A 25,942-nucleotide genomic window follows, 5' to 3' on the forward strand; every position below is an offset into this window, starting at 1 on the left:
AGGTGCAGGCTCTTCAGAGGGTAGCAAGGTCATCTTATCAGGTGAAAGAATGCCCCTAACATTAGGACAATTAGCCTATTATTATTGAAAGCGAGCAGTCCCTGAGAAAACCCACTCTTCCAGAGCAAAGAAAATAATCATGGCAAAAACCGAACTGCCAAAACAATCCATTTCAAATGTAAGCAAGAGAACTCTGCTGCACCAAAGACAAAGGAAGAGCTAGGCCTGAACCTTTGGGGCCTTCCAGCCCTCCTGGAAACATAGGCCCACACCCAGAAAACTAAGCTGGAAACCCAACATTCTTCTCCCGGATGCCACCTGAGACAGCAAGTCCCAACACTCCCTGCTATAAAAGGACACCACCAGTTCCCTCAAGGCTAGAAAGAGCCATCCAGGGCCACTCCTGCACCCTATGGTAAATAACTACAACCTAAATACCCATTGGAAAGCTGGAAAAATCATCCAGGAACCTGCCTACTTTCAAATATTAGGGACCCACATTCTCCCCAGTTCAAGTTACTCCCCACAGAGGAAGCTAGATTAACTCTTACTTTGTATACCAGGGCCTTCAGAAGGTCAGCGGAGATTGGGAAGAAAAAAAAGAAAGAAACTGCCAATGGAAAACAGGGCCTCCTTCCACCTGTTCCCTACTAGTCCCTCAAAGAGGCAGGGAGGTAACCATGGAAAAATCTCAGCCTCTGTAGTCAGAAAACTGGGCTTCAAATCCCACCTTTGATACTAACAAGCCCCAATCTTTCAGAGGTTCACTTCCTTCAACTCTCAAATTAGAGAGTTGGACAAAATGGCTCCAAGGGGCCCCTGAGCTTAAAAAAAAAAAAAAAAAAAAAAAAAAAAAAAAAAACCTGGGCCCTCAAGGAACTCATAGTCTACCTGTTAAATTCAACAACAGCTACAATGGACCATTTAAGTATACCTAATAGTTATTTCTTCTCCCGGGACCTCCCATTTCCTCTCCCATTTCCTCTCCTTCTCCCTGCCTACTCTGCCCTGGAGGCTGGGCTAGGTAATCATTAAAGTCCCTTCCAACCTCCATTTTACTGTAAGAACTAACATTTACTTAGCACTTTTAAGTGCTTTATATATCCTCTCCTTTGATCCTATTAACACCCCAGTGAGGCAGGTGTAGCCTTCATTTGACACAAGGGGAAACTGAGGGTCACACAGCTAGTCCATGACTGAATCGGAGACTACCCCTCATGTCAGAGAGTACTGAATCCAAAAGAGATCCCATCTCAGCAAAAAGACTCCCAACCAGTGACAGGACTAAGGGCCCTTGCACAGAATATGGGGATGATCCCCCCTTACTTCTTGAGGCACCATCGTGAGCCAGACAAAAGCATCAGGTGACAGGATTTTCATCAGGCTATATATCAGAGTCAAAGGAGGGAAGGGGACCATGGGGGACAGAATGTTGTTTACACTGCCCAAATGGAGGGCCCTGTGTTTGCCTAAACTGTTTTTCTGTGTTCTGAATAAAGACTCGCTGCTTAGGGAGGGGGATGACATTTGGAAGTGATCTAAAAAATGAAAGGCATCAGTAAAATTTTAATTTTCAAAATGCAATCTAAGAACTGAAGCAGCTAGGTGGTACCACAGGAGAAAGAGTGCCAGGTCTGGAATCACCAAGACCAAGTTCAAATCGAGCCTCTAGCTAGCCTGGGCAAGTCGCTTCATCCTGCTGACCTCCGTTTCCTCTTCTGTAAAGTGAGCTGGAGAACGGAATGGCAAATCCTTCCAGTATCTTTACCCCCGATGGGGTCAGATATGACTGAACAAGAGAAAGGAAGAACAAGATGAGCATTGAAAATCTCCTTTGTGTCTCTTGGAAGGATGAGGAAAAAGGGGGTGAGAGAGGGAACTAAGATCCCCAGATAAGTGATTGAACCGAGTTGCTGAAGGGCAAAATCAAGGTTCAATCCCATTTCTGGCACTCAAAATCTAGCACTCTCTCATGCCTCCTTTCTGGATTCCTAAGATCTCCATTTGTACTTGTATTACTAGGAGGCCTTTCCTGGGCCTCCCATGCTTCTCTCAAAAAGGAAGGGTTTAGATAATATATACCTATACACACACACACACACACACACATATATTCTCTTTCTCCCCCTCCCTCCAAGTTTGGCTCATCATATATTCAAAATTGGTTTGTTGCCTCTTCTAATGATCCCCATTAACACCCATAACTCTCATCTACTTTACTCAGCTGACCCCACCTGGGAATAAAGACTGAGCCAGCTATCCCAGACCAGAAGGAACATGGCAGCAGGTGACAGGACAGCCTTTCAATCTCCCTTTCATGCCATTGTTTAGTCTTTTTCAGTCGTGTCCAGATTTTTCGGGGCTCAATTGGCGTTTTTTTTTGGCAAAGATACTAGAGAGGTTCACCATTCCCTCCTCCAACTCATTTTATAGATGAGGAAAGCGAAGCAAATGGATTGAAGTGACTTGCCCAGAGATATACATTAGGAAATGGCTGAGGCCAGATCTGATCTCGTCTTCTGGACTCCAGGCCCGGCCCTCTATTCTCTGAGTCAGCCAGCTGTCCCTCTGCCATCACTTCATCCCTTAACATTTGGGAAAGGCATTACCACTTCAGATTCAGTTTCTTCAGCTGGAAAATAGGGAGAATAATGCCCATCCCTTGCCCTGATTACATAACACTTGGGAAAGTTGAGTGCCAGCTGACTTCTGCCTTGCTGTTGAGACATGGGAGTCTTCTGCTTACAGGTTAACCAGTAGAAGAACCCACCTGCCTACTGCCACCACCCCCCCAGGAGTCCCAGCTCTCTCTCAGGCAGTGGGTTTGGGGACCACTCAGCAATAAGGCTGTACTATAATCTAAATCAGTGAATCTCTTTTTTAAGAGAAGCCAGCATGAAAGAATGGATTGAGTAAGAGGTTTCAGTTGGGAAGACCCTCCACAAGCTTTGTAAAATGAACCTACAAACATCTGTTTTCCCTACTCCCCAAGGCTATTGAGTTGGTACAGCTGAAAGGGACCTTAGAGTTAGTGGTATCTAAGCTCCTTGCTGAAGAATCATTCAGACTGAGTGCAAAGGCAGAAGTGAGACCTAGGTTCCCTTGTCTGCAAATCCAAGACACTTTCCCATCCCGATCTGTAATGGGCTTTGTTTTCCTTGCCTCCTCAATGGGTGGTGGAGGGTGAGAATTTGGAACTGAAAAATGAGCCTGACTTTTAACCAAACAGCTCCCTCCCAAAAAAATCCCTCTTCACCTGAGTTTTGAATGCATGCACTTGGAGACCAGAAACAAGTCTACAAGTCATTAGAGCATCACCTAAATACTATGTTGGGGGGAAGGAGCTGCTGGCTTCAACTGCTCCATCACCGGGATATAGAAGCTTGGTGGAGCTTTACAAGCAAAAAAAAACCTTCTGCTTTTTTAATGTCTCAAGACCTATGAATAAGATAAAGGGAGTCCGTGTCAGGTGCTGGATCCCTGAGCTCAAGGGAACGGACAGACTGGCTACGTGGGTAGCTAACGGGAATACAATCTTGGTTCTGGGGAACACAGACGGGGCCAGAACTGAAATGCTAAAATAAGATATTGACTGTATCACTTGCCCTTTCCGGGTCTCGGTTGAGTAGTTAAATATTTAAGTCCCCGACAGCTCAAAAACATATGATTTCTTTCTGGGACTCTGTTAAAACAAACATCTTTTTGTTATAGAAATGAAAGACGTGTCCATGAACTCGGGAATAGCAAAAGAAATTAAAGTTGATGAATGTAATTATTTAATGCTTAGAAAGAAATAACAAATGGGACAGTTTCAGAGAAACCTGGAGAGATTCTATAAAATGATACACGGGAAGCGGACAGACCCAGGAGAACAAATGTTTTCCAACCCAAATGATATAGGTAATTTGTCTTGTTTGACTACCTTTATTTGCAGCTAAGCCTTTCTTTTTCTTTCCAAATAGGAAGAAGAGTAATTGGGAAAGACAAAGCGGCTAGGCAAAGGATGGCCTCCCCTCACCTATCTCCGCCCCCACAAAAAAAGACAAAGGGTCATTAAAGCATTCTTGACCGGGAAAGAAAACAGAAGGACTCACAGACAAGAAGGATAGCTTTGAAAGTGATGTGTTGAATTCATAAATTATTTTAAAAGCAAGCTGTTCATGACACAAGTTCTCCTGTATGACCCTCTCCTTCTATTGTACAATATATGGGAAAGTATTCATTTTATCTGATGTGTGGTAAAGTCAGAAATGTTTAAAAGGAACACAAATAAATGAAATAAGAAGGGTTAGATCGGATCAGGTATCCCATTCAGGGAAGACTCCCAGGGTGGAACCAGATTCAAGTGTTAATGGGAGAAGTTTAACAAATAAAATTCAATCCACAGTTTATAAAGCTATCCTGTGATTTTCTAAGTCAATACACAGCTGGCAGGGGATCCATTTCTGAGTTACATGTCATTGGACTATATGGCCTCAGAGATTCCCTCCAGCTGGAAATCCATGATCTTGACGAAGAAAGAAGGGTTTGGAATAATTTGAGAATCTCTTAACATTCCTTCCAGTGCAGCACAGGAACAAAACTTGTACATTCAGTCCTGAGCTAACCTCCAGGCTCCATCACCCCAGGAGACATCTTCTGAATTAGTTTCCCAATAATGGTGAGGAGGTATGATGACAGTTCCCCATGCTTAACTAGTTGCTCTTGATCCCCACAACTTTGGGCAATTATCAAAATAGTTATCATGGCATCTTCCCCTTTTTTTTTTGGTTCCTTGTTGTCCATTTACTTCCCCTTGGCCTCCCTCCCTAAGTCCAGTAGAGCAAAGTAGGCCCAACCAAGCCTTTTCAACTGGGGACACACCCAGAGCACAGCCCCAGTGGCTGAGCCCTCAAGAAAGTTGTGATCACATCCCATCTGCCAAGCTGAAACTTAGGGTCACAGACCTTGAGCTGGAAATGGGCTCGGAGCTGGGAGTGAGGGGACCAGTACTCATTTGGGAGGCCATAGGGGAAGAAGAGAGAAAGACCCAATCATAAAAAGCTTTCATGAAGACTTCCTGAATCATAACACACCCTTCTGGAATCCAGAAACTCTCCGAAAATATCAAATCTGCTTTGCGTTCTTATTATGTGAACATAAGCAAGTGCACTAAAAACTAAACCAAAAGTATGAGGACACACCCAGACGGGTGATTACAGTCCAAGCACAAAAGTCTAACATCTTAGCCTTCTAGCCTGTATTTTAATAGACCAGAGCCTCTGCTTGGTCTGCTTGGTTTTGTAATGAGTCACTCCACAGACTTTTCCAACCTCCCAAAATAAAACATTATTTCAAGCACTCTAAGAAGATGTAAAGTTGGCAAGGGCCCAGGGGACAGCAAGGCCACGACGTGGTCACAAGAATTTGGAAGTTGGAAGAAGCTGGAAGGCCATGGATCCCTTTCCTCTCTCTGGGCTTCCACTCCCACCCCTATCAAATCCAGGGACTGTCCTACTGGACCCCCTGGGATGTCATGAGTTTCTCTGCACCTCATTGTTTCCCACTATAAAATTAAGGGATTGATGTAAATGATCTCTAGATTTTAACCATTTGATCCCACAAGACACGAATTCAAATGTTTACACTGACAAAAATTGGCCCTATGACTTTGGTCAAGTCCTTTTCTCCCTGTTGTCAAATGAAGGAGATAGGTGATTCCTAAGATCTTTTCCACCTATGATCTTAATCATGTGCCTCACACATACTGTGAGAGGAACTTTTAGCACTTTAATACATGAGAAATCTGATTCACATGAATAAGGTAATCATCAGGTAGCCATTTCCGGGTACTGCTCCTCTATGCAATTTAGACAAAAGCTTCACCCCACTTTTTCCCTTTTCTTAAAAATCACCCAAAAAGGGAGGGGGGAAGAATGCGAGCATCTCTAGGTGGAAGGAGTCAGGTCCCTTGTGGGGGAGCAGACCAGCAAGGCAAAGCGCCACACAAACTGAGCTGCCCAACACAGCGGGGTGCCACACCAGCAGAAAGATTCCGATGATGTCAGCTAGAACCAGGGCTAGAACGAGGCTACGCACCAGAACGAGGCTACGTACCAGAACGAGGCTACGAACTAGAATGAGGCTAACTGCGAGACAGAGAGCGAGAGCGAGATCTAGAACGAGAACGAGGCAGAAGGCGGCTGAGGGAGGGTGAGGGCGGCTGAGGCACGCTCTCTCTCAGCTTCTCTGGGCTCCCCGGCTGTCCCGGGGGCCTCAGAATCCACACCTACCGAGAGTTCAGGGGCCAGAGCTCCCTCACCTCAGAGATCTGGCTGGCCTGAGGGCACCCACGGCCACCAGCTACGGAGGGCGGCCATCTAGCCCGAAGCCTACGGGTGAGAACGAGCCTGCGCTAGAGCGGGAGGAGAGGGGAGGGGCCCCGCTAACGGCCACGAGATCTCGCGAGAGACTGCGAGATCAAGGCCAAGCGTGAGGCGCTGGGCCATGGCGGAGTTTGAGGACATCTCCGATGACAGCTACAGTGACAGTGACATCCTGCCAGGTACACCACCCCCCAGAATTTACCCAGCAGCTTTTCCCTCTTGGGCCTCGGCCTCAGGGGAAGCAGCGGTCGCTGCCGCTGCCGCTCGGGCAATCCAAGACCCGGCAATAGACAGCAGCGATTTCAGTCAAGATGATGTCCGTCCAACCCAGCCGAGTAACCCTCCTGTAGAGATCCCTGGTGATCTTGGTGAAACTCAGTGGGTGCAGAACCCAGAAAGAAAAGTTAAAGTGGAGGAAGAAATGGAAGGGGAAAGCCCACCCTCAAAGAAGCTCGTTTTTGGTTCTTCTCCTTCCACCTCTCTTTCCTTGACTGAGCAGCAAACCGAGGAGACGTTAGTCTCTCCGATTCTTTCTCCAGCAGAAAATGAGCCAGTGTTGTATGAGTTTTCTTCTCCAGAACAGTCTTCTTCCAGATCTCTTGATTTCCTGTTTGAGGACCAGTCAACCTGGGAGTCTTCTCCTCCCCCCTCCTACAAGTCATTTGTCACTGAATCTCCTTCCCGGTTGGAAAACCAGGATGATTCTCAGCCATGCGAGCCAGATTCTCAGTCATCTCCTACCACAAGAGCACCACAACCCGAGCCTCCAGAGCCACTGGATGAAGACCTAGAACCCTGCACATCTACTTTCCAGGTATGAGGGTCTCCCTATGAATCCCCTTCCCAGGGACCAGTTTATTCATTGTCTGCTCTGTCTCTGTGTCTGTCTCTGTGTCTTCCTGTCTGTCTGTCTGTCTCTCTCTCTCTCTTTTTTTTTTTTTTTTTTTTTTTTTTTTTTTTTTGCTGAAGCCATTGCGGGTAAGTGATTTGGCCAGGGTCACACAGCTAGGGAATGTTAAGTGTCTGAGGCCACATTTGAACTCAGGTTGTCCTGACTTCAGGGTTGGTGTTCTGTCCAATGCGCCACCTAGCTGCCCCACATCCATTGTCTGGTATAGCTCAGGCAGCACAACCTTCAGCCTCTTGATTTCTGAATTGAGGACAAACCAGTAGGTGCTTTGCCTTCTTCTCCAGGTCCAGAGAACCCCATACCGTGAGGTTTCTCCACCGGAAGAGGAATCACTGGAAGAGGAATCGGACTGCAGGGTGTCTTCCACAGCACAGCCAGCACAATTCCCATTTTCTGCGTGCCTGTTTGATGACGACTCAGACAGTGAGTTTTTTTTTAGCCTGGTGCATGGGAAAGTACTCCCTGCTTCTCCCACAATGGACCAAAAACTAGGCTTTAAGTTCTCTCTTTCAGCACAGGAATCACCAAGCCATTCTTTCAATTTCCTGTTTGAGGAAGACTCCACTAGTGAATGTTCTTCTGATGTAGCCCAAGACATACCCCTCCCTGAGCTTCTTCTGTTGGGAACAGAGTCAGACCGTGAGTGTTCATTTTCTCAGTTTTCTCCACCAAAAGCAGCACAGGTCAAGCCTCTGGGAAACATGTTCCCCGAAGCGTCATCCTTTGCGACTTCTAGCCAGGGAGAAGGGCCGCTCTCTGAAGCCCTTGCCATATTGAAAACTCAGCAAACGACTGCATTTTCTCCTAGCACAGAGATAGCATACCGCCGCGCTCTCGATTACCTCTTTGAGAACAAGCCAATCTGGGAGCCTCCTTCACCAGATGACAAAATACTTGTACCTAACACTCCTTCTCCACAGAGAAAGAAGGTAGTCTCAGGGTTGCTCCTCTCTGAAAGACATAAGACATCACGTACCTGGTCTTTAGGTGACCCACTCGAGGACATTTCATCCCGTGAGCCTTCCCCTTCAGGGGCCCATGAGGCACTAGCCCCTGAAGCTTTTCTATCGACAAAGGTGACTGTTTATGAATTTCCTCCCACAGAGCCAGTGTCACCACCTTCTACATCTCTCGATGTCCTGTTCGAAGACACGTCAATCCATGAGTTTTCTTCCCAGATCCACGAGGTAGCCCCTGAATTTCCTGCTGCAGTACGAAAGAAGCCAGTATATGAATTTTCTCCTTCAAAGGTACGACCACTGCCATCCCAAAGATCTCTTGATTTCCTTCTCGAGGACCAGGCAGCCTTTGAGCCTTCTTCCCAGGCCCATGACAGTGATTTCTCTGAATCTCCTCCTTTAGTGGCAAAGAAGCTAGTTTTTGAGGTCTCTCCTCAGGCATCACCAGGACCTTCATCTCCCGATTTTCTGTTTGAGGATGACATACCAGGATCCTCGTATCCCAGTTTCCTCCTAGACGATGACATTCTGAGACCCTCGTCTCATGATTTCCTACTAGACGATGAGTTGCCAGGACCCTCCTATCGCAGTTACCTACTAGACGATGAGTTGCCAGGACCCTCCTATCGCAGTTACCTGATAGACGATGAGTTGCCAGGACCCTCCTATCGCAGTTACCTGATAGACGATGAGTTGCCAGGACCCTCGTATCGCAGTTACCTGACAGACGATGAGTTGCCAGGACCCTCGTATCGCAGTTACCTGATAGACGATGAGTTGCCAGGACCCTCGTATCGCAGTTACCTGATAGACGATGAGGTGCCAGGACCCTCATCTTCCAGTTTCCTAGTAGAAGAAGAAAAGGCAAGATTCTCATCTCCTGATTTCCCAATAGAGGAAGAGGAAACCCTTGATTATACTTCATTATTATATAACAGATCAGTATCTCCTCACCCGCTGGGAAAAAAATCAGTATTTGCTCCTTCTCCCAATACTTGCAGCGCACAGACAATACCATACATCGATTCTCTCAATTTCCTGATTGATGACAAGTCAGCTGGTGAGCCTTTGAGCCAAGCCCAAGAGATGCTATCTTCTGAGTCTCCTATGTTGGGAAGGAAGTTAGGCTATGAATTTAAGCCCCTAGATTTACTCTTTGAGGAAGGGTCAAGCCCAGAGGCAGCTTCTATACCGATCCACAGCTTAGTAATCCCTGCCACATCTCCAGGAGAAAAGTACCTGCCACAGTACAAGTCTCCTGATTTCATGTATGAGGACCCTTCTGCCTTCCAGTATTTTCCTTCGGGGGTCCACGATCTGGTATTCCCCGACATGACTTCTGGAATAGACAATTACGGCTCTCAGTTTGCTTCTTCCCGGGCACAGATAGTGACATCTCCCAGCTCTCTTGATTTTCTGTTCCAAGACCAGTTAACAGGTGACCCTTCGTCACCAGACCCTGTCATACTACTTCCTGGATCACCCGACTCAGTGGGGGAACGGCCAATCTTTGAGTTTTTTTCTTCCCAGGAGGAGAAGACATTCTGTGACTCTACTTCAGACCAAGGGAGGCTCTTTTATGATGTTCCTCTGTCCCAGAACCAGGAGTTAGAACCTGAATCTTCTTTCCGAGCGGAACAGCGAGTGGCTGAGGCTTTTAGTTCCCATGTCTTTTTTCCTTTTGAGGAAGAGATGATGCCAGTGGGGGGGGATCTTACTTCCCAGGTCTCAGAGGAACAAGTATACGAGTGTTCTTCGACCTGTATGCCTGAGAGTACCGATACTGAAGCTACTCCTCCCCAGGAATCAGATGGTAAGTAACCTCAGCTCTCGAGAGAGCTCCATACCCCCTTAGCTCAAGAGATATTTTTAATTTAAAAGAAGGGCTTTTTAATTAATTTTATTATGTTTCTAATTAAAAAGTATTTTTCTCCCTATTCCCCAACCCCAAGGGAACAAAAAGAACCCTAGTTGAGTGAAGTAAATTCCATGGCATGCTATCGTGTCCAAAAACAAATCCCTCATTTTTAACCCATCCCACTCTCTCAGGAAAAGCTTTGCTCTCTGGTCCCCAGAGGCTCTAGTCTTTGGGATTCCCTCCCCAGCCTTAAATAAGTCATTCTCCAGATCCTTTTCCTTTCCAGACGATGACGATGAAGAGGAAGATGACAACGATGAAGATGTCAGCAATGATGAAGATGGTGAGAAAGACCACGACAAAGACAGCGGCAAAGATGACAGCGACAGAGACGATGGAGGTGGTGATGACGGTGGCGACGGAGACGACGAAGACGGTGGCGACGGAGGCAAGAAAGGTGATGACGGAAGCAAGGAAGGCGGCGACGAAGGCAAGGAAGGTGGCGACGAAGGCAAGGAAGGCGGCGACGAAGGCAAGGAAGGCGGCGACGGAGGTAAGGAAGGCGGCAACGGAGGCAAGGAAGATGGTGGCAATGTCAACAAAGACAGTGGCGACATTGACGAAAACGGCAGCAATGTTGGTGACAAAGATGGCGGCAACATCAACAAAGATAGCAGTGACGTTGACAAAGACTGCGGCAATGGCAATGATGTTGACAAAGACAGCAGCGATGGCAGTGACATCAACAAAGACGACGGCGACAACAAAGACGGTGGTGACAACACAGATGATGACAACAAAGATGACAGCTACAACAAAGACGGCAGTGACAACACAGATGATGACAACAAAGATGACAGCTACAACAAAGACGGCGGTGACAACACAGATGACAATGACAAAGACGACAACAAAGACGGCAGCAACAAGACAGACAATGACAAAGATGACAACGACAACAAAGATGACCGCGACAACAAAGATGACGACAACAAAGATGACAACAAAGATGAAAAAGATGATGAAGATGATGAAGATAACAAAGCACTTCCTATGTGGAAAGAAACCATCTGAATTGTCTCCTCCCCAACTGATGAAGTGAAGTAATCTCCCCAACAAAAAGCAAGTCTTAGAATCAAACTTCCCTCCTAAGCAACTTACTTTACATGAATTAGTTTCAATACAAAAAATATAACTGTTCAATTAGTCCATATTTCTGTGAGGATTCTTAGTCTAGTCCTCATATATTGAGGCATTTTCCTTTTAGAAATTATAGATAATCTAGACTTGGTCTACTCATTCTGTTTTGTTCACTTTATCCTATTTCAGGTTTTCAGACTTCTTTATAGTTTTTTTTTAATTAATTTGTTTTTAATTGCTTAACAGTATCAAATGAAAATGCCACAATTTCTTTATCCATCCCCTCTTCCACTGGAAATTTCAGTTCCTTCCATTTTTTTTTTTGGTGGGGGAGGGTGTTTTTTGTTTAGTATTTTGGGGCAATCAAGTAATGCATCTCTGAAAATCTTTGAACACGTGCCTCTTTTTGGTTCATTTTTTTAAAAACCTTTTTTCAGGGCTTATTTCCCAGTAATGGAATCATCTGATCTAAAAGCATGGAGTGAGGGGATAGGGGATGAGGAGAGGATAATGTTTTCTGCCTCCTGCAAAGTTGGTCTCCAAAAACTACGTTTTCCTGAGGATTATTCATTCTTTCCCAGGCATTTTCCCCCTTCTAGAGTTGTTAGTCTATACTATGTTCTACTTTTTTCACTGTGCCACATTTCATAATTTTCCATATTCCTTTATACTTTTCTTAATTATCTTTAATCATGGAGTAGTATCAAATGAACATGCCACAATTTACTCACTCATTCCCCTTTTCCATTTTAAATTGCAGTTGCTTCCAGTTTTTTGGGAAGGGGATTTTTTGTTTGTTTTGCAGTCCAAATAATGAGGCTCTGAAAATCAACACATGGCTCTTTTTCATTCATTAAAAAAAATCTTTTCAGGGTTTATTTTTCAATAATGGAACTATTTGGTTAAAAGGATGAGGGGGGAGGAGAGAAGGCTAATGTTTTTTCTGCCTGCTGCCAAGTTACTCATCAAAAAATATCTACAGGTTTATCATTTGACCACGACTGACTATCAATGTTTTCTCCATAACCCTGCCTGCCCAGGAGTGAATTTTACTACTTCTAGTGTGATGCTCATGAGATAATACTTCAGTTTAATTTGAGTATCTTTAAAGTTGAGTTTTTAAGTGAAAAGTAAGAATTTGTTTTCTCTTTCAAAAATTATTTGTTCAATCTTTTTAAAAAACCATTTATTATGCGGCACATTTTCCATTAAACAAATTTAAAATATGTTATTTTCCTTCATGTCTTTTCTTCTTCTAATACTTATGACAGGAAAGTTCTAGCCTTATGATTGGCTTTCCATCTCATTGTAGGAATTGGTTTATTCAAGATTTTTAAGTGAATTTGTACAAGTAACCATATATCCCATTATCTGCTTGACCTCACCCAGGAAACAAGGATGAAAGCCACTACACAGTGGGGGTTCCCCACTGCGTCAAAGGTACAAGCAGAGGGGCTGGGAACAGAAGCCAGGGCCCAAATCAAGAGAGCCAGAGAATCAATCACATTATGACAGGGAACAGTGAACAGATATGTTCTAGGAAGGCAAAGAGAACTCAAATTCCAGAGTCCAAGATAATTTGTAGCAACGAGCAAACTGGCTGTTGCTATGAGATGTTATATTCAGGTACAAAATGCTGTTAACTGCCTTCTAAATTCACCTAATTGAGCTTTTCAGTTGGACAGCTCCCCAGGGCCACCAATAATCTCCCAGGGAGACTAACAGCCTATTTAATCAGCTTGGGGAGAAGTCCTAAGTCTTAACAAACGTTTTTCAATTGGTATCATATCACTGCCCACCCCACCCCATCCAATCCCTCCATTATAAAATGTGTTCACTTAATCTCAAGCACTTATTTAATATAAGATCAAGGAGCAGAGTGCTTCCCAACTTTTGATCTTCTGGAGGCTTCTTTAAAATTAAAATGTGTTGGGGGGAGGGAGATTAGACCAATCTGTGACTAATAACATTTTATGGGAACACTGAAGTATAAAGCCAGAGGTGTGCAGCAAGAGGATGAAACTAAAACTTGAAGTTTTAGCGCTCATTCCAAGACTTACTAAAGAAATGTTAGCTATACACACAGAGAAGAAAGTGCTATAATTGTTTGATTACAAAGTGGAACCGTAAGGTAAAGTTACACAAGAGGAAAAGAAAAAGACAAAACCTGGAGAGAGAGAAAGGGAGGGTCTCAGGTAAAGACCCCCATCTACTATTCCAGGAGGCGAGGCATACAGCAGAAGCCTCCCCATCATACATATAATAATTTAGTCTCCTCCTATCATGGAAGCAAACTGCCCAATCTCTTTCCTAGAACCACCATGGAGCATCCGTGACATCCCATGACAGGGCTTAAGAAAAGTGATATGCTGCATTTTTGTTTTTCTTCCCGGGTTATTTATACCTTCTGAATCCAATTCTCCCTATGCAACAAGAGAACTGTTCGGTTCTGCAAACATATATTGTATCTAGGATATACTGCAACATATCCAACATATAAAGGACTGCTTGCCATTTAGGGGAAGGGGTGGAGGGAGGGAGGGAAAAAAAAATCGGAACAGAAACGAGTGTCAATATAAAGTAATTATTAAATAAAAATTTAAAAAAAAAAGAAAAGTGATATGAAACCAAAGAAATTATCTATATTCAATCGACACCAAAGTAGCAGACAAAACAATTTCAATCCATTTCCAATGACAACAGAGGGGAACTCTGGGACATTTAAAAAACTTGCTTCCCATTACAGTCAGTTCTTTCTCTCCCTAGTTGTGTCAGGAATAAGTAGCCAAACCATTCAGAGAATCATGTCCAGACACGAGCAAGGAAGAGTGTTTGAATCTCCATATTATGTCCCCATGAACATGAACATGAATGCTTCCTCCTGTATCAAAACCGCCTTCTTTTGGATAGTATTCTCTCACTTGAACTGACAAAATTCCTACCTTACGACTCCAAAAATGGAAATATCAGGATAAGTAATTTCCAAGTCTACCAATTCACCTAAAATGACACAGGGGAACTTGTAAAGTATATGTAAGGGTTCTCCATGGTAAGGGCTTTATTATTCATCAAAATGCCAAAGAAGGTAGAATTCATTAATTAACCTAAGGGTTTCTCACCTGCCAGAGAACAGCACTTATTACTTGAATCAAGTGACTTCAGAGGCACAAAAAATTGGGTAATAGATTCTATAATGACTTACAATTTAAAGTACTAGAAAGGAAGAGAAGAGGGTCATCTAAGAGCAGTAGAATTAGTTGAATCATTTATTTCCATTTCAGTCCAAGTTCATAATCTGGCCACAAAGCAAGGATATGCCAAATTTAATAAAACTTCTATTTTGAGGGAATTTTTACCCTTTGTCTAACTTGCATTATCCAGAATAGGAGAAGACTTTTAAAATCACCTTACAGATGAGGCAGTCAAGGCTCAAAGTTATTCAAGATCACTCGGAACCTGCAGCAGAGTAAAAATGAATCCAAATCAGATTTTAAACTCCAAATCCAATACTCTTTCCACCGTGCTTCACAGTGTGGCCAAAATCTGACTATTGAACTTGAAATCGATGAGATTTGTACCCAGACAATGTCAGCCAATTTCTAGCTATGTGACCTGAACTGAGTATCCACATTTCCAAGTCTCAATTTCCTGACTGTAAATAGTCTCAAGGAGCTTAACCAGAAAAGGAAGTGGTATAAGACAACTAGAGTTAACAGGGATGGGGGAAGCAATAAAGAAACAGTACAGAGGAAGACATTGAGGTAAGTTTCTTACCAGAGAGGGTAGTGGAAGGGAGAGCCACGGGAGGAGGCTTTATATGTTGTTCAGGCATTTTCAATGTTTGACTCTTCGTGACCCCATTTGGGCTTTTCCCAGCCAAGATACAGGAGTAATTTGCCATTTCCTCCTCCAGTTGATTTTGGAGATGAGGAAAACTAGGGTAAACAGGGTAAAGTGACTTGCTCAGGGTCACACAGCTAGTAAGTATTGAAGGCCAAATTTGAACTTTGCTCTTTCTGACTCCAGACTCAGTGCTCTACCCACTTAGCTGCCTAAATAAAATACAAAACCTATAAAATATTTAGATGTCTACCTATCAAGACACACAGAGAAACTATATGAATACAACTGCAAAACACTCTTAACAGAAACACATAGCCAAGTAACTGCAGCACTACTCATGGGTAGCATAAACACATTTACTAAAAATGACAATACTCCCTGACCAAAGGATTACTTTACAGAGCTCGGGAAAAAAAAAAAAAAAAAAAAAACATCTACAAGAACGAAAGACCTAAAATCTCAGGGGAAATAGCAAATGGCAAGGAAAGAGGCCTAGCAGTACCAGAGCTCCACCCGTACTACAAAATGGCTAAGAAAGAGAGAAGTGGATCAGTGAAATAGTTTATTACATAACATAAATAAACACAGCAGCGTAGTGTTGGATTAGCCCAAGAGCCCAGTTATTGAGGTTACGGACTCACTATTTCACAAAAACTGCTGGAAAACTGGATGGCAGTCTCACTGAAATTGTTTAGACCAATGTCTCATACCACAGTACTAAGATATGCTTAAGATGCATTCATGACGTAGACATGAGTGTTAATATCATCAACAAATTGGAGGAGCACAAAAAAGAAATTCCTTTCTAAATCTATGGCTGGGGAATGGCTCCATTACCAAATAAGGGATAATAAGGTTCACAGAGTTCTAAGAACTGTTTAATAAATCTAACAGCCATTCCCTATAAAATCCCCCTAATAATCAATGCCATTCCCCTCAAAGTCAAAGGATATGAACAACAAGTTTTGAAATGAAACCTAAGATATCATCAGCTATTTGAATTTTTTATAAATGGCTTATGATTAAGGAAATGTAAATTAATGGAATCCTAACCCTGCCTCATACCTATCATATTTGACAAAATTGATACCCCAAAATGACATGTATTGGAGGCATTATGGGAAAATAGGCATAGTAATGAACTCTTGGTGGAACTGTGAAATGGTCTAGCCACTCTAAAACAACAATTTGAAATTCTCTTCTAAAAGTTAACTAAACCATTCATACCTATCCTATAACTCAGTGATGTCATTAGCAGATCTATACACCACAAAGTGACCAAAGAAAAGAATCCATATGTATAATAATCCATGGTATAAATATTTTATACCAGTTCATTTTTTATAGTAGCAAAGAACTGGAAACCAAGGGGGTGCCAATATCTTGGAGAATTGAATGATATGGTTGAACATTATTGTGCCGTAATAAATGACAAATGGGACAGTTTCAGAGAAGTCTGGAAAGAATTATATGAATTGATGCAGAGTAAAGTAAATGGAACCAGGAGAACAATATATACAATAATAACACTGTAAAGACAAACAACAGAAAGACTTAAGAACTCTGTGAACCACAACATAGCATCTGCACTCTTTCTGTTATTGTCTCCTTACATTTTTGTTTTCCTTCTCAGGTTTTATTTGTTTTTTTCTAGATCCGACTTTCCTTATGCAGCAAGATAACGGTATAAATATATATACATATATTGTATTTAACATATACTTTAAAATATTTAACATATATTGGACTACCTGCCAGTTAGAGGAGCGGATGGAGGGAAGGAGAGGAAAAGTTGGAACAGAAGGTTTTGCAAGGGTCAATGTTGAAAATATATCCATGCATATGTTTTGCAAATAAAAAGCTATAATAATAAAAAAAGACTTAGGAACTCTGATCAACAATGACCAACCACCATTCCATAGGACCAATTATGAAGTATGCTGTATCTTACTCTCTCTTGACAGAGGTGACAACCTCAGAGTGAAGAATAACACATTTTCTACTTACCACAAATGTAGAAATTTATTTTATTTGACAGAAACTTGTTTAGTTTTGCATGACTATGCCTGTTATAAGGATTTTTTTTCTTTATTTCTGAATAGGAGAGGGAAAAGTAGGAAGGAGAGAAAAAGTTTTTTAATAAAGTAGGATTTAGATAAGCAAAAGGTAGGAATAATAACTATAATAATAATGGAGGAGAATAATAATACAAACAATATCATAATTATAATCATCACCCAAATTTGGTTTCTTGATATATCCACTGGTGTTTGGGTCACACAATTTAAAAAATCAAGTTTTCTTATTTTAAAAAAAAGGTATTTGACATCTTAAATTATTACTTGGGTATTCAGTATTTTTTTTTTCTTTTCTAATGACTTTTTGGAGAAATATCCTATTTTTACATGATAATGGGACTTTTTAGTGAGATAATGTGAGATGCAAAGAAAAGGGTATCTACTCCTAGAGATTCAAATACTGCTTCTGTCATTGACTGTGTGAACTTGGGAAAGTTAATTTATTTCTGAGCCTCAGTTTACTCCTCTGTAAAATGAGTTTGGGCTAGATTTATGAAATCCCTTCCAGCTATATATTTGTATCTATTTATCTAGATAGAGATAGATAGATATAGATATCTATGATCTGATCTCCTTTTTCAAAATTTGAAAATTAACGTATTGTTCAATATTTTTATTTTTTTCCAACTTTTGAGGAGTAAAGTTTTTTAAAAAATGATTGACTTGAAAATTCATTCATTATACAAGTTATGCCTTGTGGGGAAATACAAAGATATTTAATACAAGATCCCTGCCCTTCAAGAGCTTGCAACCTACAGATTTATTTACACACAAATACACATACACACATGGCTCCCAAGGGTATCTGTGCAGCAAAAGAGATCTTGGCAAGTTGCCTATCATTCTAGCGGCATTTTGAATAGTGGTAGGGCAGAAGGAAGGGAGGCAGGAAAACAATGGACATTTTTCAGGCCTTGAAGAAGTGAATCCTAAAGCATCTCCTCTATAAAAGGCAAAGAGCAAGCTACACAAGCATATATGGGCATGCTCTGACATCCTCTTCCTACCACAACCCATCCTGTTCCATGACAGGAACCATCATGTCATCTCCTTTGAGTCAGCGCTTAGTCCAATGAGTAGAACTAAAAACTAAGGCAGCCGTCTCCCACAAGGACATTCAGGCAAACTTCAGAGAAGGCAAATGCCTCCACAATCTTCCGGTAACCTGCTGATCCAAGAAGCAATCATACCTTAAAAAGCCCACCCTCAGGCACACAGAGCATGGTACATGTCAGCACCAAACAATTATCAGACGAATGAAAAGCATATCACAAGGTCTTCTAGAAACTGAGAAAAAAATTACCGACGGGACAGAAAAAAATGTTTCTCAGGTTTCTTAGGCAATCCAAAGGATATGACTTTAGCCATTAGTTCCCTTCTCCATCCTCCAAACCCACGAGAGCCAAGACCATCTGCAAGCCATAGTGGTTTGAGAGAGTATCACAGTGAATAGAGTGGTAACCTGTAAGTGAAAAAGCTCTGAATTCAAAACCTGCCTCTGATCACTTAATAGTCACCTAACTTCCAAGCGTCTTCTATAACTATTACATGGCAGAATGGAATGTACTAGACCTGGAGCCAGGAGAGATTAGTTTCAAATCCCACCCATGTTACTTAATTGCTATGAGCCCCTGGTTCCAAGAAGTGCACGACGACTTCTCTGAGCCTCAGTTTCCCACATCTATAAAATGGAAATGATACTGTAGTGCCTATCCACAGGGGTGCTGTGAGATTCAAGTGAGCAAATAAGTATACTTTGTCAACTTCACAACACAGATGCCATTTATTATTATTATTATCAATTCAAGTGTCATTTTTGTAGTCATTTAGCCGTTTTAGTCACGCGAGACTCTTCGTGACACCATTTGGGATTTTCTGGACTAAGATACTGGAGTAGTTTGCCATTTCCTTCTCCAATTCATTTTACATATGAGGAAACTGAGACACACAGGGTGAAGTGATTTGCTCAGGGTCACAAAGCCAGGAAATGTCTTGAGGTGGAGTTGAACTCAGGAACAGAGTCTTCCTGAGTCCAAACCCAGCACTCTATCCACCTAGCTGCTCCACAAGCTTGCCTCATCTGAATCTGATTCTTGATTCTGTTAGATAACAAAATGAAGATGGCAAAGAGAAGAAAAAAACTGTCAGGGGAGTCAATGCTATTTTCTCTTGCAATGTTTTGGGTTTTTTTAAGTGCACTCAGAAATCTAATGGGAGTTTATTGTTCACACAAGTAATCAGTCTACCCTGCCCCAATGACTGCCAACCATCCCGGTGCCTCATCCATTCTCTAAGAACCTGAAAAAGACTAACTTGGAAGAGTAAAGTTCTTTTTAAAACCCCCCTCCAAATCAAAGCACATAAAATTCAAGTTACGTAGTGAGTGATATCATAAAGAAAACTTTGGACTCTAAGCCAGGAGAGATTGGGATTGAAATTCCGATATTTACTACTTTTGTGACCCTTCACTTTCCTGAGCTAAAGCCCATCTAGCAACCTCCAAGAACTGCAAAAGAAAAAGTTCTAAGATTGCAGAAGAGCCATTTCTGTCATGAGGTCAACAATCATGGCAGCCAAATGCTAGTTGCCAAAGCCCAAGCAGATGGATAGTTGGAATGATTTATTCAATTCCAAGCTTAAATAAAGGAGCACATTTGGGAAAAAGGAAAACAGTGGTAAGAGCAAAGGAATGTCAAGAGATAATGAGTCCTAAATGATGTTACCAGGTTTGCTTTGAATAGGCCATGAAATCTGAGACAAGTCCCTTACTTTCTTGGCCTTTGCTACTGTTAACGTCCCAAGCGATGATGAATTCTACAAGAAAACATCTCTCAACTCCTTCCTCCTGGCCTTGGAACCAAAGAGTTATTTTGTCCGTTGGTGGAACAATACAGTAACTGTCCCACTCTGAAATGCAGTTATTCAGAGCAAGTGATAACGAGACATATTGTTAATATGTTGTCCATTTCTCCTTATTAGGAGCTACCTGAATTCTCTGCTTTACAACCTCTCCTGAAAAGTTCATAAAATCATAAGAGCCCATGTTAAAAGATCTAGTCTAAATCCCTCTCATCTTACAATTGAGTAAAATCAAGCTCAGACGAAGTGAGTTGCCCAAGATCATGAGTCATAAGTAACATTGAAGATCTGAACCCAAATCTTATGCCCCAATCGGATGTTGTCTCTCCCCCATACCATGCCATGAGTTAGAGCAGATCTAGAATCCCATCTTCCTATCGATTTCCATTATACTTCCGAAAATGTGTTCCCATCATCACCCAAAGGAAATTCCACTCCCTCCCGTTATGCCACAATGGAGTGACGCTCTTATAGTGTTGAGAAAAGAGTACAAGTAACTACAGACATCTGTAGATCACTTGCAGGTTTGCCAAGTGCTTCTGCTCTATCAATGTTTTACCACCAAGGAACCTTAAAACAGCCCAACTTTCGAGTCCACAGCAAACGTTTCAAATGAACCTTCGGCTGTTTGTCCATCGGCATCAAACACGATCGGTTTTAGAGCTCTTATTCTTACTCCAAGAATTTTGCCAAACTTCTGTTGATGCTGAAGGGTTGTACCACTACCGAAAAGTCTGAGAACCAGTGACATAGGCTGTGCTATCCCTTCCATATCTAGCATGTTCTCCAACTTCCCCTCCACCCCTTAGAATCCCAAATTTCAAGGCTCATCTCAAACACCACCTTCTGAAGCTCAAACACTGAGCTTCTCCTGCTCACCCCCTACCCAGCCTCCCCTAAAAGTCCTCTTGGGTTTTTTTGGTATATAATTAGGAATAACTTAGTTGGAAGGAGCTTGTAGAAGGGGTTGAATCCATCCCAAAAAGTATGCATTCTGCTGCGCTGGGGTGAAAATTTCACACTTCGTTGGCCATGATCCACCTAATTCAGTTAGAAGACTACCAAGCAAGACCTGCTAGTCTATTAGAAAGGATGATAGGATCTTGGTCATCTAATCCAATCTGTTCGTTTTGTACATGTTCCTGTCCTCAAGGAGCTCAAATTCTTATGAAGAAGATAATATGGAAATATCTAGATGCACATAATATATATATTTACACACATACACACATATATATATTTACACACACACACACACACACACACACACACACACACACATTTACAAAGTTAATGAAGAGTAATTTCAAAGGGAAGCTAGGCAGTGGGGAGTAGAAAACTAAGAAAGGCCTCCTGCAGCAATCAATCTAAACCTTGAAGAAAGCTAGGAATTTTAGGAGGGGAAGATGAGGAGGGAATACATTGTAGGTATGATGATTCAGAGATGGGAGATGATGTACAAAGTAGGCTAGTGTAACCAGATATCCTAGAGTGTGTAGACAGAATTAAGTTTAAAAAGACTGGAAAGGCAGGAAAGGGAACCAGGGTTGCAAAAGGTTTCAAATGCCAGACAGAGGACTTTATATTTGATTTTGGTGATAGGAAGGGGCACCAGAGTTTATTAAACCCCAGGGGGTAGGGAAGGCCAGGCCTGCATTTTAACAGCTGCGTGGAAGGGAGCAGGGGGGCTTCAGAGGAATGGAGAGGGGGCTTCAGGCAAGGAGACCAGTTACAAAGTCACTGCAATAGTCTGGGCAAGAAGTCTTGAGGACTTGAGCTAGGATGAAGGATGAGTGAATGGAGACAAAGATAAGTATAGGAAATAAAGTGAATATCATAGGGTGAATGAAAGTGAGCGGCAAATGTCAGGCTACAGGAAAATGGGGGTGTTAATGTACTGATCGTGGAGCTGTGACTTGACCCAGACATTCCGGAAAGTGATTTGAAACTATGGCCCCAAAAGTTACTGAACTAACAATACTAAGGCTATATCCTGAAGAGATCAAAGAAAGAGAGAAAGGCTTCATTCATTATATATATCTCAGCTCTGTGTTGGCAAAGAACTGGCAACTAAGGAAGTGCCGTCACATGGGAAACGGCTAAGCAAGCAGCGATTCCTTACTATTGTGACGAAGTACTATCGTGCTATAAAAAATGACAAGGGGGATCATGTTGTTGGTTGGGAAAGGGACCCCAAATTTTGGGATCACAGACGGGTGTCGCCAAGTGTCTTAAAAGAATTTGCAGACTTGAACCCATTTCCTAGTCAAGGGGCAAAGTTTATTGTAATGCTAATTGAAATGGGCTAAATTCCAGAAGAGATAAGCCAAGAAACAGGAGAAGGAGACACATTTCTCCAACTTTCTATCATCGACATGCTGATTCTATGGCTCATTCTATGATTCTAGAGCCATTCTATGGTAGGAGGACCAGGGAGTGCTATCCAGGATTTGGTTTTCACTGATGAACAGATTATCACTATTGTCTCAGGAGTTTGGGGTGGGGGTGGGGGGGAACCATCCTGAGGCCAGAAGCTATCTGACAGTCAGCAATGAATTGAGGAGTGGTCTATTCAGAATCAGATAGATTGCCATTCTTAGATTGGGTGTGGGAAGTCCCTGAGGCAGACTCCAAAGCCGGAAGATTTAGGATTACTGATTTATTGTTAGAACAGAAGCCCCCCTGACATCAGGGGACCTCAAAATCATTGTTCTCTCTCCTAGAAGCTATATTACATCAGTATCACAGAAACCTGGGGAGTTGGGAGTGAACTGATGCACAATAGAGAGAGCAGAACCAGCAGAACAACTTATACAGTAACAATGTAAAGCAAAACGAGAGACTTAAGAACTCTGATTTCCGTCAAGCCCAATCACAACTCCAAGGCATACAGCAGGCTTTCCACCTTCTGACAGGAGAGGAACCCAAGATAGAGAATGAGACAGATAAATTAAGGACAGGAACAATGCAGAAGTGTGTTTTGTTTTATTCTGATCGCTTAGTAAAAGGATTTTCTTTTTCCAATGAGGGATAAGAAGAGGTAGAAAATAAAGGGGGCAGAAAGAGGGTAGAGAGAGGAGGGGGAGAGAAGTGGGGAAGGAGAGAGGGAGGGAGGAAGAAAGGAAAGAAGGAAAGGAGGGAAGAAGGAAATATTTGTTAAGTACCTACTATGTAACAAGCACTACAGTAAGCACTTCACAAATATTATCTCATTTAATCCCCACAACTCTGGCAGGTAGGTGCTATTATCATCCCTATTTTAAAGTTGAGGAAACTGAGACAGGCAGAGGTCAGTCTCAGAAGTCACATAGCTAGTATGTATGTACATCACACAGAATTTGAAGTGAGGTATTTCTGCCTACAGACTGCATACTCAATTCCTGCACTAGAAGTGTCACTCAACTAGAAAAGGATCACTATGGGCAGCATTCTGACTTAGAAAACCAGAGATTAACATCATCTATGTTGTATTGTAGTTTAGTTTCTTTTGTTAACTTTTGTTAACTATTTCCCAATCACATTTTGGTGGTACTAGGGAGTGGGAGGGGAGTGGGAGGGAGTGAAACTCAAGCCAATTTGAACACTAGCATCCTAGACTCTTAAGAAAAAAAATTGAGATCTCCTTTCCTCCCTGTCTCTTCTCCCCATCTTTTCTCTCCTGAAATTTCCTGATATCTTCAGAGCTGATAAAATTTTTTGGACACAGACGCTTCTAAATTGACCCCCAGAGCCAGCGGCAACTGGCTCTGCCCAGTGGAATTTAAATTCGGAGTTTTGGTCTTTTGCATTTTGGAGTGGCCGGTATTTCCAGGGCTGTGCCCACACATCACTTGCTACCTTGCCGAGAACCTCCTTCCTCCACTCTCAGCCCACTCCCATTGGCATGGTGCTCATACAAGGTTTCTCTCCCTACCCAATTGGAGTTTCGGGGAAAGTAGACAGTGTCCAAGGACACTCAAACTGAGAGCAGAGGGATTATCCCAGCACTCTTGCCCAATAATATCTGTTGCTCAGACTGACTCACCTTTGCCATGCCCTCCTGCTGATGGAATCAGACACAGCCCTTCCCTCAGCAGGAATGCCCACAGCCAGGTTTAATGTGATCACTGCTCTAGTGGATAGAGTACCAGGCCTAAATCTAGGAAGCGTCCTCTTCCTGAGTTCAAATCTGACCTCAGATACTTACTAGCTGGGTGACCCTGGGCAAGTCACCTTACCCTGTTTGCCTCAGTTTCCTCATCTGTAAAATGAATGGAGAAGGAAACAGCAAATCACTCAAGCATCTTGCCAAGAAAACCCCTAATGAGGTAATGAAGAATCAGACATAACTGAAATGACTCAACAACAAACAACAACAAATCCATCTGAAGTTTTGGCAGGAAATTTACACAGATAGTAAGTATGTATCGGAATCCGGATTCTTATCGAACACTTCTAACTCCCAATCCAGTGTTTTCATTGGAATACCCCCACTTCTTACTGCCAAGTGAAGCCTGAATGATACATGTTGCAAATGGCAAGATTAAGGCTAAATACTGGAGGCCCTTGAAATCCAAACTGCAAAGCAAGGGTCAGGCACTGACTGACTCACTGCCACACGTCTGAGTAGGTTGACAAGGCTCTCATTGTTGTCTTCTCTTTTTGCTTTAAGTTCAGCAAAATGTCATATCATCCTCATCATCAACAACATTTTGTCTCTAAAAAAGAACCATGCCTCAGTTTCCTCCCCTATAAAATAGTGATAGATGTCTCCATCTCTGTGAGCTATGGCCAAGTTCACAACTCCAGCAGGGCCCAGTGGAGATTTATCTGTTAGCAGAAGTCTTGCCTGCCTTCATCCTATCGACTGTCTGTTTCCTGGATTAACTGAAATTTCGAAGAAGCCAGGGGAGTGAGGAGGGAGAGATGAGGAGGGATCCCGGTCCACAGGCACAGCCAGAGATACTATTGTATTTGAAGAATACAAGAAGGCCAGTGTCACCAGATCACATGATATATTGAGGGCAAAATGATGTAAGAAAACTAGAAAGCATGAGGGAATCGCTAGAGTTCGAGGGGTGTTTGGTGGGGGGAGACAAGGCAGACCCGTACTTTAGGAAAATCACTTTGGCAGATGAAGGGAGGTTGGATTGTAATGGGAAGAGACTCAGACTAAATGGAAAGCTATTGTAATAATCCTGGCAAGAGACAAGGCTGTGAGTCAGGGACAGGAGTCACAACTGAGAGATATTCTGAAGGTTGATATAAGGCGTGACAAGAGGGATGAAGTCAAGGATGACCCTGAAATAGCAAGTCCTAGTGTCATGGTAATGTCACCTCAATGGTAACAGGGAAGTTGGGAAGTGAAGGGCGGGTGATGAAAGGAAGATCATAAGTTCTATTCTGGACACACTGAGTTTGAGATGTCTAAGAGGCGTTCCGGCTGGATGAGTAGTTCAGGAAAGTGTCTGCATAGAGATGCTCAAGCTGATGATTCCCAAATTGTTTCTGCCTCATCTGTTGGAAAGTCAGTGTATTTAACTGAATGCTCATGTCTGTGAACTGTGATACAATGTGCAATCAAGAACCAGGAAATCCCATTCATCACCTGCTCTTGGAAAGACTTAGAACAAGGTCAGTCTCCTGGATAGGGTCTTGGCATTCTATCTAGTTCCCAAGCTTCTCTTTAGTAAGAGTTTAACAATTGTGATCGCCTAAGAAAATGGAATTTAGCAGACAAAGGTTTCCATTTTCCCATATATAATGTTCAATTGTTCCAGCTTTGCCCAATACACAAGCCAGCACACACAATGCACATCTTTGGGTTACAGAAACACTGTGATCTTCCCAATTGTTATTCACATGCCCACTTAAAGATCTAAATAGGAATTTTAAAAGAGGGGGAAGATCACTCAGAAGCAGCATTTATGTATGCAAAGATCTTATAGACT

The 25,942-nt window shown here is 42.5% G+C and overlaps 2 protein-coding genes across 3 annotated transcripts in view; one reads left to right on the top strand and one right to left on the bottom strand.

The window, feature by feature from the left end:
* The window catches only part of PLS3 (plastin 3), a 111,139-nt gene that overhangs the window by 65,592 nt on the left and 19,605 nt on the right, over positions 1-25,942 (bottom strand). The gene's annotated exons all lie outside the window — the stretch shown is intronic.
* LOC127543227 (uncharacterized) lies at positions 7,752-12,425 on the top strand. Its single transcript, XM_051969261.1, has 2 exons — positions 7,752-10,047; positions 10,379-12,425. The coding sequence occupies exons 1-2, from the start codon at positions 7,752-7,754 to the stop codon at positions 11,164-11,166; spliced, it is 3,084 nt and encodes a 1,027-aa protein (XP_051825221.1). The 3' UTR covers positions 11,167-12,425.

The sequence above is a fragment of the Antechinus flavipes genome, chromosome X (genome assembly GCF_016432865.1).
Source record: "Antechinus flavipes isolate AdamAnt ecotype Samford, QLD, Australia chromosome X, AdamAnt_v2, whole genome shotgun sequence".
In the NCBI taxonomy this organism is placed as follows: Eukaryota; Metazoa; Chordata; class Mammalia; order Dasyuromorphia; family Dasyuridae; genus Antechinus; species Antechinus flavipes.

Coding starts and splice junctions, on each gene's coding strand:
- LOC127543227 (XM_051969261.1), top strand. CDS start 7,752: ATGGACCAAAAACTAGGCTTTAAGTTCTCTCTTTCAGCACAGGAATCA. Junction 10,048..10,378: donor TCCTCCCCAGGAATCAGATG/GTAAGTAACCTC, acceptor TTTCCTTTCCAG/ACGATGACGATGAAGAGGAA.